The following is a 12,254-nucleotide window of genomic DNA, read 5'->3' on the forward strand; positions in this document are numbered from 1 at the left end:
ACAATTCTCTTGACTGAAACACGACCGCTGGCTGGGAACGGGCCGCCGTTCACGGCACGGCTCACAGAGAGTGGCAGAGAGTCGTCTCGCCTGGAAGCCGCCTGAATTTCACGCTGTAGACGGCACACCGCCGGGATTGAAATGGGCGCTGTGGTGACCACAGGGGCTGTCAACCGTCCCGGTGAGGGGTACGGAAAGGGAACCCACGACATGAAACATTTCGGCCAATTTCTAAGTTATACAGCACTATGGTTATACCGTAGCTACACAGCACTCAGTTTGAAAACACCATCGTGAGTGGTTGTGTTTTGCGGTTGGACTGTTTTTTTTATCGTAGTTCCAGCTTTAAATATCAAACGAAGGATGGGAATTTTAAAATGCCAAAAGCTAGTGATACCGCTCATACCAGGGCAAGTGAATTCAGCTGAGAAGGATTTTATGCGAAAGACAGAGTATTACTGTGCAAAGTTTGGGATAAAATATTTTAATTTGACAGATGTGGCACTTTGTAAAAGCACATCAGTAGCGATGCATATAAACATTCGAAAGAAAGGGGACACCCGCAACACGACAGCTATCATTTGAACACACAGTCACTCAGTCAAAGAAAGCAAAGGAGGAGCTTGTTGTTGCTACTACAGAAGCATTTTTAAAGGCTTTATTTAGTGTAGAGAAACTTGACAATCCAAAAATTCTGGAATGGTTCTCGAAGTATACACATATGAGGTAGTGGGAATTTGCCATTTGCCGATCGTATTCACCAAGACTACATACTTGAACCATTCATATACCTTGAACCAATATAAGTTGAACCATTTCTTTCATTTAGTTTTATCAGAAATTTTGCACAATCAAACTTGTGTTAAATGTTATGTAAAATGCTTAATGAAAGTATAAGTATTCATGAAATGTGTACCATAAAATAATAAAATGCCTGTAAACGTGGAAAAATTGTAGCATTATAATAACACCGCCAAGATTTTCTATAACACCGAAATGACATGGTTTTAAAACGAATTTGAGCAAAAAATAAAACCACTTTCACGGACCTCTAACCATTAGTTATGGCCTTATTGTTCCATATGAGAGCATACCTAACAGTAAATAAGAAAAAAGATATCCAACTACAGTAAAACTTTGATTTTACGCAGTTGGAGGGACCGAAATATGGGCACTGTGTAAAATCAAGAGTTGGTATTGAGGTGAAGTATAGTTTTCAGGATAACTCTTGATCATTATTTTTAGAACGCTTAGTCATACACTTTTGTACAGTTCTGATTTGAGCCAGAACCGGATCCAGAAAAAGTCTCATATGTGAGGCCTTACACTAAAAGAGCATGAAATCCTTTTCAATCGCATCAGGTATATGTTTCCCAGATTCAATTACTCATTTGGAGGCAAGAAAATGAAGCCTAATAATCTTATTTTCTCGCAAGCAACACCACAGATGACGTGTTACCTTAAGAGAAACACAGTTGCAATCCTGAACAATGTCTAAAATGGTTGAACTGTTAGCATTTCTGGCACTAAGATTACTTCTGTTACGCAGGAGAAATTTCGGAATGGTGATACTAAATGCTTGCAGAGAAGCTAATTTTCGAAAATATTCTCATTAAAAGCAGTTTTCAGGAAATCCGTTTAACCACCTGCGAACAAACAAGGATTGGGGATTAAAGAAATGAGATATCTGAGGATAGTCATCCAATTTTCTCATTACTTCATTACATCTGGTTAAGGAACTACAGTAAACTCTTGATTTTACGAAGTCAGTGGGACCGGAAAATTGGCACTTCGTAAAATCGAGTTTCGTAAATTCAAACCTTTTTCATAAGTCACGAAAAAAATGTTCGCTTTTGTTTCTTCCGCCGTTTTTTGTCTTTAGTGGTCTTATTTAAATTTTTTCGGTGGTTATTCTCGGTATAATTCATAGAAAAGGCTTTTTGCTATCGATTTATGATGTGAAAAATCGTTAAATAATTATACCACCATAAAATTCCCATTTCTTATTCATACTTCAACATCAACGATCGCTAAAGAAATTCCCGACCAGTTTAGAAAACGTAATTAAATAATGAATTGCAATGTTTATTATAAGAATTAACAGTAATAAATTTGTGGTTAGGAGCCAATAGCTACTATTAAGTATGCAAAAGATAGATATTTGTTTCTGACACCCACGGAATTTTAGCGGCAGCCGGCCTAACCGCCATTTATGTCGCCCTCTATCGCTCAGTGACGAGAAAAAAAGAAAAACAAAGGTCTTAGCCCGTTTCCAAAATAACCTTCGTAAGTTAATATTTCGAGTTACTTCGTATTTTCAGCAGAATGTGCTATATTTTCACTGAGATTCAATTACGATCATAAATAACGTAGGATGTGACTATCTTCTGGCGAATATTTGAAGTAAATTCTGTTTGAGTTCTCCGTCCGACTACTGTGTTCCATCATCTTCGCAGACGTTGCCATAAAAGACTTAATTCTTCATCAGGACAGTATTCTTCATACCGGGTGTGAGGTGACCTGTTCATATAGCATGTTTCTCTCCTTTTATGCCGACAGGAGCAAGGTTCCAACCGGAAAACGACAGGAGAAACATCTTACAGTATCGGAGAAATATAGATAGAAACGTTATTATCCACATTGATTGTTTTCCTACAAGAGACGTTGTATCATTTCTCAACGTGGTTAAGTATTGGTTCGCTAGCGTGAATTCCCAAAAAATGGCACGCAAAAACCTGTACCGTCACCTCATTTAGTTTTCGTGTTCCTTTCTCCGCCGAATTGAAAGTTAGGCAAAGGATCATTGACATAGAGAAAAGATTTTCTTAGTTTTAGCACTAAAAAATAGTCGCGCCATAATCGTAAATAAATATAGTGTGGAAAGAGAAAAGAAATTAATTTCAATTGAAAAGTCAGCTGAGAAAGGGAGAGAAAATTATAAGCGCGGCACCATTTTCCCGATAGTGGAAGATACTTCTTCCGCCTCTCTCCGGTTAATAACTTCCCTCCGTTGCAGGTAAAGATGAACCATGCCCTTCTCCACAATCGGGGAACGTTCTCAGTGGGTGGGGTGAATAAGAGTGGGATGGGGATTGCCTGAGGGAAGAAATGTGGTCAGCACAAGGACTGGTGAAGGGGGCAGGCCAAAGAAGGGTGGGGAAATGGCCTTCAGCTCTGCCTCAGTCTACTTTTGGGGGCCGTATTTTTTTGCGACGCACACAAGCTCAGTCTCCTTAGGGAGAGAGTGAATGGGAAATGCTGGGGAAGGAGGGGTTTGGGATGCGTAAGGTGGGTGTCAGCAAGATCAGCCAAAGGCTGCAGGAGGGAAGGGAAGGCTTTGGAAAGACAGAACCCCGCAGAACCCCAGCATGGGAGAACGGGGAAGCGCGTGAGAAGAAAGTTCATGGTTAGACTTGGAAGTGCGTCTTCATTACGAGAAGCTTGAAATATAAATTGGCGGTAAATAGAGCCCAGTACTAAAGATATTTAAGTTGTTCATTCACAAAGGCCAATATATACACGAAAAGATATTATGGCGCGGATTGCATGTATCAACGTCCATTTCGGGATGTTATTCATTTCTGTTCCCATGTATAAAAGTAGCAAATAGATTTAAAAGAATGATAATCATGAATAAAAATATCTAAATCGATATCCAAACGCACATGAGCAAAATAGATGAATGTATACATACCGATCCATCGCAAGTAATACCGCTCCAGCTTCTTCCGGTATAGGACTTTAAAATCCTGGATAATGCCTTGGTCCAAGGGCTGGGACTTGCTAGTCGAGTTCGGGGGTAAAAAGAGGACTCGAACATTAGCCAATTTTAGATCTTCCACGTATTAATGAACGGTGGCATTATCCATTATTAAAACAATTTTACTGTTCTCTCCAGCAATTTTTCTCTGTAGACGTATAACCGTTTGCTGGAAAATTTCTCGGGTCATCCAGCTGTTTTTATTTGCATGGTAAAAAACGGGGAGGGCTTCCAATTTTAAATGTTTTAAGCACCGTGGCATTTCAAATTTCCCAATGACAACGGGCTTATTTTATCCGTGCCCGTTTGGTTGACGCACAGCCCCACAGTAACACGCACTTTACTCTTTTTCCCCCAATGGCACCTTTGCCCTTTGAAACCCAGGGTTGCGTCAGGTAATGCATTAAAAATAGCCCAGTTTCAGGGGCCAGCGAGGGTGAGCTCGTCGAGGAAAGGGTCCCGGATTAGGGACCCTTCGAAGTGCTTCGGCGAAAAGTAGTCAAGTAGTCTTCGAAGTACGTTCACAGCAGTGCAAAGGGTTAATTAGGGGTGTACGAAATACTCCGCGCGACCTTCCTGACATGTTAAACTACGAATTATTGTCGATGCTATGTTTACGAACAGGCACGTAAATAGGGGCATAATGTCAGCCGCGATATTTTAACTGAACTCCTACTCCCCCTAAATTCCCACAGTGAGGTTTTTGGCGACCCATTTCTCTCCAAAGTTGCATTATCATTTACGATTTCGCACTTTTGATGGACCACAGTTGGAAGCGCTGATTTTTTAGCTACTTACGCCGGCGTAACTAGTTTTGTTGACAAATTTTTCGCCGTAGTTCGTATAAACGAATGCCATTTGCTCCTAGGGACCGAGCCGAGGTTCGTAAATTCAAAACATTTCGTATAATCGAAACTTCGTATAATCGAATAGCGCCATGTATTTAGCATAGGCTTTTCACCGGGACCGCAATATCACTTCGTATAATCGAAAACTTCGTAAAATCCTGCTTCGTAAAATCAAGAGTTTACTGTATAAATTACTGATACATGCAATGGATAACAACATATTTTAGGAATAGTTATTTTGTTGTGATGGAAAATGTGTAAACAGATTTGTTCTTATTATTCACAGAAAAAAATAGTTTTTATTGACTCTAGAATCTCAACTTGCTAACCACAGAAAAACTGCCTTCCTTTGCATTTTTAAATTTTTCCCAAAACTGGGGTCTCAAAATTAGGGGGGGAGGGACTATATTCAGAGGGGGACTATATTCGGAGATATACGGTATATGTTCACTAATGCATGCATATTTGTTTAAACACATAAATATAACAGTTTAAAAGACAGTAGTGCCTTTCAATTCCAAAGGATATGAAAAAATGGTGCCGATCACTGAAACCTCTCCATAGTGAGCCTCCATACATCAAATTGCCCAAATTTTGGTCCCCTCAATTACGATGTGAAGAGGTATTACTGTAAATAAGGTGGCATTTCAGTGACCCTTCAGTCTTACCACAGTCAACGCAATCCAGCTGCTGGCCACTGTTGTGTTTCTCCGCTTCCGCGTGCGCCGCAAGTTCCCCCTCCGTGAGAAAGGCCGCATCGCAGTCAGCACACGAGAAGTGCGCAGTCCGTATGTGTGCCGAGAGGTCCTTGCCTTTGCCAAACACCGTGCCGCACGCCTAGCAAGGGAATTGCGACACTTCCTCTTCCGGGTGCGCAGTCTTGCGGTGCATGAGCAGGTAGTCGCTGCGGCAGAAGCGCTTGAGGCACGTGGGGCACTGGTACGGCTTCTCTGCGTTGTGTGTCTTGCGGTGGAGAGACAGCTTGTCCTTGCGGTTGAACGCACGACCACAGATCTAGGAGGGAGACAACAATGAACAATAGGTGGTAACCATGCGAAATAAAATACAGCACACTCCTGATTACAGTGAGTCCTCGTTTAACGTCAATTACCGTTCCTGAAAAAAATGACGATAAATGAAATGACGTTAATCGAAACATAATATCCCATAAGAAACAATGTTAAAAGTGAATATCGGCTCCTAGACCTCACAATTCCTACGCAAAAAAATTTTAGCGTATCACATCTGGGGCATTTTTTACGATGGGAATGCCAAACTATGGCATAAATACGAGTTCCTGTCTTCATCGACGACAATAGCAGCAGTGACGTAAATCCTTCTCCATTTTCGCATCTTCCCGCATTTGCTTTTCGGCTTCGCTATGGTGGCCACCCGGGCGAGTGTCGCCTGGGCATTATCATCACTGAAACATCGTCGCAGTTACAGGAACCAAAATTATTGTGAACACGGCGAAAAGAGTGACGACAAAACTCCCGAGTTCTACACGGAAAATTCCTTGAAATAACTTTTTAGGTTCCTGAAAACCATAATGTCAAGTAAAACCTTGCGCACCTACCTAAGAATGCATTTTGAAGAAAATTTGCTAAAACCGTCATCGCAATTAACAATATACACACCGTTTTACACTTTGCTTAGACTGACTGTATTACCGCCCACAAAACGAACAACCTGCAACGCCCGCCGCTTCGCCTTTTTTCTCGTGCGAAATTTAAAAGACTTGACGTTATCCCGAAGCGAAGGTGCGATAAACGAATGACGATCTCAAAATTTTCGTGACGTTATCGCAAAATGACGTTAAACGCGGTGACGTAGAACGAGGTCTCACTGTATATGGGCTAATGATGGGGAGAGATGGCACGAATACCATATATATGTGTGAATATTGTCGGCCCTTTTTTCCAAAAATGCCCGTGGTAAAAGTAAAGGGGGGGTACTATATTCAAATGCATTTTTTCAACTTTTCCCGAAACTGAAGCCCCAAAATTAGGTGGGGGGGGGGGGAATATATTCGGAGGGGGACTATATTCGGAGAAATACGGAAATCAGAAAACATCAATCCAAACTTTTGCTTAAACATCTTCTAATTTTCATTATTTACATAAAACAAACAATATATTACTACTTATGCAGTTATTCTGTTATTTTAGAGTGCTCCTCAGACTCAATGAGAATTTTCTTTGCCAGTTTTTGAATTTTTTTAGCGGCGATAACATGGTTGTAGTCATATCATTAATGCTCCATGTAAGGCCTGGTTTCAAAAACCCCTCATCGGTGTCTGCGTGATCACGGATACAGTAAAGTGGTTTGCACGAATTCTTCAAAAACCACTGTTCGATGTCGGAAACTACACTGTCAGGCACCACGCCACGTAGTCGCGTATGGCACTAGTTGCCGGGGTTGCAACTGCTGCGGGACGTGTATCCGTGATCAAGGACCACGGTCGCGCACTGCAAAGCTTGGAAAACAGAGACATGGTACTCCACTGAATGCAGCTAGTGCGCGATCACTTCCATTCTATGAAGGGGATTCTAACAGAAATAATAAGCATAATAGGTGTATCTTCGCATTAATGCAGTAATGCCGATGAGTTTGCATCCGATTTCTTAAAATAAAGATCGCAGAAAAAATTGAGTGGGAGTGAAGATCATGCATACGGAACGAACGAAAAAATACTGCCTGTCTGAGCTTTACAACAAAGTACAGTGGAACCTCGCTAAAGCGAGTACGGGCTATAGCGACACTCCCGCTATAACGAGAGATAGCCGATGCACCGTCAATTGACCCTACAATAAGCGTGTTAAAAAATTCGTTTTTACGAGACCCTTTTGGTGTTGGCTCTCGCCATAGCGAGGGTTTCACCGCCGGAAGACTTTCATCAAGACTCCTTAACCTCTGTAATTGCTAGCGATCTGTTAGAAATGAAGTTAATGGAGTGCTCAGGCTCAAATTTATGTGGTAAACCGTCGTTCGATAAATAAGTAGTTAATTTTGGTGAAAATATTGTGGCATTAGCATTCGCGAATGCTTAATCTTCTTTTGTTCCTCGGGCGGCAGAAAGCAGTCGGCAGCATACCCGCACGTCCGTGAGTTGCGTGAATAGAAAGCATTTGATGGCAGTCACCATGGCCAAAAAAACACCAAACACGTCTAAGCGAGAAAATAAAAATAAAGGAGTAATATGAGTGTCGAAATTAAATTTATCTTCCTATTCGCTCTGCAAAATTAAAAAAAACAAAAGCGCCCAAGGGATGCAGACGATGAAGAGTTATAAGGAGCTTTGTTCGGGTGGTTTTGCCCATTCAAATCTGCGGGAACTTCTGAGAAAGGGGCTAGGCCCAAGCCTGAAGCGGAGTACTTTAGGGATAGATTGCGAATCGAGAATTTTAAGAGTGCGGAAGGTTGATTATACTAATGCGAAGCACCAAAGCGTTATCTCCCCTCACAACTCCCCTGGTGATGCCTGCGGTGTAAACCTGAAGTCGTGGAAGAGAGGACTCCGATCATAAGTATCTTTAGAAGTATTCCCCGCGTCATATAACATAGACGAAACGGAACTTTTTTTATATACAACTCCCCGACAAAACCCTTGCAGTATGAGGTATTACTTGCAATGATGCCTCTAAAGGTAGGTAGTGCGCCTTAGCGATGATGTAGGATGTACGAAGCAATGATACTCAGCGTGAATTGTCCGGATGGACGTATTTATTCTCCGTTGCGGATTTACAAGGGTGAACTATTCGGGTCATTGGTCGGAGTCGTACTGGCGCTCTCTTTTGTTACGTAGGTAGCCGAACATCCCCTGGTGGCCGCTGGAAGAACTCACAGAACAACTAACTCTCGTTTGCAGTGCCGTGGTAAACTCGGTGTATCATTTCAAATACGTCGCGAGCGTAAAACTCAAAAAGAAACTTTTTTTCAACAACGGTAATTTTAATCACGTCATTTTTCAAGCTTAGCAAACTTTTTACCGTAGATGATGAAGATATTACATTATCTGATAGAAAAAGTCTTCCAAGGCGGGAACGTTATACAACCTTCCACCGGTAGAAACAAATGTAATGCGTTATTTCACTTCACTGCCGGTTAACGTACAGAAACAATAAACATACACCAATGGAAACCTTTGAGGCATTAAATAACCGCGATACTGTTTTGTCAGTAAATTTTTGAATTTTCAGTGGAAAATACCAAAATAATAGAATGATCACGTAAATGAACTAATTAAGTGCATAGAAAAATGACTTCGTCGGTTGTGCATTAGCATAATGATTGACGAAACAATGCTTTCCATGATTTTTATTCAGTGCGGCGCTTATAAATGGTTTGAATAGTTAGTCGTTGTTCGAGTAAGGAAATTTAGTGATGCAAAAAACATCGCCTTTCGTCTGGATTTATGCTTACGTTTATCGGATAGATGTTTATCTGTCGCCGCACCACTCCTGTTCCTGTATATCTGTCCGCAACAGGTATATTGGCTATTATTTGCTCCACCTCCGGTAAAGCGACAATTCGCTATAGCGAGTGTTTATTAGTGCACCGTGGGGTGTCGTTATATCGAGGTTGCACTGTAATAAGTTTTAAAAATTTTAATGTAAATTTTGTAAACCCAGTACCCCTATTGTTTGAACATGTAGCACAACTTTTGTATTGAGTGTATGTATTTTCATTATTTGATTTGCAATCAACTACATACTACGTACGGTTTAATTCATGATTCTTTAAAATAATTGTTATTAACTTTTGATGATGGAAATAATATTTAATAATGTTATATAGTGTTTTTAATGAACTTATTCAACAATTATTACGATTAAACTGAATATTGGTTGAAAATTAGGCGTTTTATTCCCAAATACATTTTAGGGGTCAAATGACCCCTAGCCGTCCTTCTACGTAGCGCGAAACTCCCGTCCTCCTAGTGTTCATATGAAAGTGGCAAACTCTTGCCTATTCATTTGCTATTGCGCACGGCATAGTTTTCTTCAAACAAGGACTATGCATAAGATTGCACTAATAGCGATAATAAATAAGTGTGAGTGACCAATGTGTGTACCGCATGAAATGACCTGTAGTAGCATTAAAATCGAAAATAGCATAAAAATAACTCCAATGTTCGCCAAAAATAACAAAAACTAATTCTTTAAAATTCGTCATTTTATCTTATTTACCCGCAAAACTCATTAAACTGCTAATTTACTCTACTCATCTAAATTTTCCATCGATTTAAAATTACTGCCATAAAATATACACGTTACCACAAAAATATACGCAAATAAAAGTGGAATAAAAAAGTTGACTCTTGAGTGCGACTCATAATTAAGTAGGTACCCCTGTGTGAACGGAAGGGCCATTGTTGAGTATAAATAGCAGAAATGAGTTTTAAAATGTATACTGAAGTGCCGTTTGTAGACGAGGCAGTTGTAGTAAAGCAGGGAAAGAGTTGTAAGAAGCAGTTGAAAGCACGGTCTTTAGCGAGCGCGCCATGTGCAAAATGTTGAGCAAAAGGTATTTAAAGTGAAGCCCTGGTGTTGTAGTGAACGCTTATAGAAAAACAAGGAAGAAAACCTGGTGAAATAACGGCAATAATAACCATAGGGGTGAATGGATTCTATCTGCGTGAAATTCCATGGTAGCCATTTGCAGCGCTTTTTCTTTTTTTTCATTGACTGAAATCTTTTAACATGGCAGTGGACATCTACGAAAGGAAATAGCCATAAATATTATAAAACAAAGTGAATATATTGTGAGAAAAAGGTAGCCTGTAGCATTCGGTCTCGATTCCTTAAGGAATTCATTTATTTTTCGGAAATACCTCTTCTTGCATTTTGATTATAAAATGTAATTTCCTACGTAATTTATATGAACTTTTAAGTACGGCTTGCCTTAATGAGAGTTTCCATAGCCTCTGACGATCAATATTAGCTCATTTCCAGTTTCAGGACCACACCACGCGACGAAAGAAGCGATAATTGGTCTAAGATACAAGAGGCTTTATTTCATTCGTTGGTTTAATCCATTTTGATGGAAATGTAGTACCTCCTCAATCCTGTTGAACCACACCGAATTTGATACCAATGGGTGGACAAAAATAGTTTGCCTAGATTATTCAAGGTAAAAAAATTCACCAAGGGAAAGGACGTGTCAATTTTATCAAAATTTGAATTCAAATTTTTACATCTAACACTAATCTAAATTTGATAATTCATGCCACTTAATGAAGGATTGACCGTAGAACAAGAAATAGAAACTAAATGATTATGACTTTTCTTATGATTTAAATTTGCAAAACATTACTTTACCTGTAACTATGTCGGTCGGCACTGCAGTAGTAGAGATAAATGAAGCGGAATCCCAGGTAGAAAATAGCAGCCACAGAGAACCACAATGGATAGAGGGCCATGGCAATCGAGAGTGCAATGAACCTGCAACCTATGGATACGGAAGAAAACCACAGGTTAATGCAGGAAGAGAAAGTTAAAATTCTGAAAATGTGATTTACATTTATTGCTCAACAATATAATTACTCTTGTTTGCCATAAGAAAAAAGTAGAGGATGAAAGGTAGTCCTTGCACAAGGTCCGACCGACGACAATGCGTGCGGATTATTACGAAACAACATATCCAGAGCACATTCCGAGGTAACCTCGTTCCCCGTTGGAAACATGCACAACGATGAAAAACATGAAAATGCCTTTTCACATGCCGCTCAATAAAGAAATGCATAATTGATGTGTGATGCAACACCACCAACCACTTCCAACGCAAGTTTGACAAGTGTGGTGTGAGTACTTTGCAACGTGACTAGACTTGCACAACGACTCAGAAGCAATTGGACCCCTTTTCGGGAAGGTTGGCAGTTTTATTAGTGATTAGATGACCCAGTGAACTAAGTATTACCTTCTTCTATCTATCTATATGCAATTAATTAAGACTAGTTAAACTATTTCAGATACAAACACAAAATTGAATTTTACCAGATACTAATATGATATATTACCTTGTAAGTGGGCATGGAATGCTGCTCCCTTCTTTCATTACTTTCTTATTATTGCTTTTATTACTTTCTTGATACTCATAATTTTTCCCACATTCCCAACGGCAGCGACATCCTTGTGGAAACAGTTGATGCCGTGACCCTTTACACATCTATCCCCCACGAGGAAGGAATCCCTGTAAACCATAATGGTTGCCACAACGTTGCAGCAACGTCTCACGGCAACCAACTGGGAGTTCCATGCAACGTTGTGACAACGTCTTATTTACTGCCAAACGTCCTCCGTATTACGTTTTCACAACGTCTTCACAACATCTTTGCAACGTGACACGTAACATGATTGCAACCTGCCTGCAACCTTCTGTAAACCATATAGGTTGCCACAACGTTGCAGCTACGTCTCACGTCAACCAATTTACTGCCAAAATTTAATCCTTACTACATTTTCACAAATCTTCGCCACCAGAAGCGTAACGTGATGCAACCTTTAATAAATAATACTTTAAATTGTGTCGTTTCAAAGGAAATTTTTTTATTATTCCTTATTTACAATTTGTTTTCCTTTCCTCCACCCTCTGTTGCCTTGACTCAGCGTGCCTGAACCAGTCAATTGCCTTCTCCTTTATGTGCT

The 12,254-nt window shown here is 40.2% G+C and overlaps 1 protein-coding gene across 8 annotated transcripts in view; it reads right to left on the reverse strand.

The window, feature by feature from the left end:
• LOC124162083 overlaps nt 1–11,859 on the reverse strand; it is a 54,508-nt gene extending 42,649 nt beyond the window's left edge. Inside the window, exons 1-4 of one of the 8 annotated variants that reach the window (XM_046538451.1) lie at nt 11,627–11,845; nt 10,929–11,058; nt 5,277–5,622; nt 1,606–1,646 (exon numbers count right to left, since the gene is read on the reverse strand). In XM_046538451.1, the coding sequence (XP_046394407.1) occupies nt 1,626–1,646; nt 5,277–5,622; nt 10,929–11,029 (468 nt within the window). In that variant the 5' untranslated portion in view covers nt 11,030–11,058; nt 11,627–11,845 and the 3' untranslated portion in view covers nt 1,606–1,625. Of the gene's footprint in view, nt 1–1,605; nt 1,647–5,276; nt 5,623–10,928; nt 11,059–11,626 lie in introns of those variants that run through there. The other 7 variants (XR_006865479.1, XM_046538449.1, XM_046538447.1 and 4 more) reach the window with 7 other exon arrangements.
• Between the last annotated feature and the right edge of the window lie 395 nt (nt 11,860–12,254).

The sequence above is a fragment of the Ischnura elegans genome, chromosome 7, assembly GCF_921293095.1.
Source record: "Ischnura elegans chromosome 7, ioIscEleg1.1, whole genome shotgun sequence".
Classification (NCBI taxonomy): domain Eukaryota; kingdom Metazoa; phylum Arthropoda; class Insecta; order Odonata; family Coenagrionidae; genus Ischnura; species Ischnura elegans.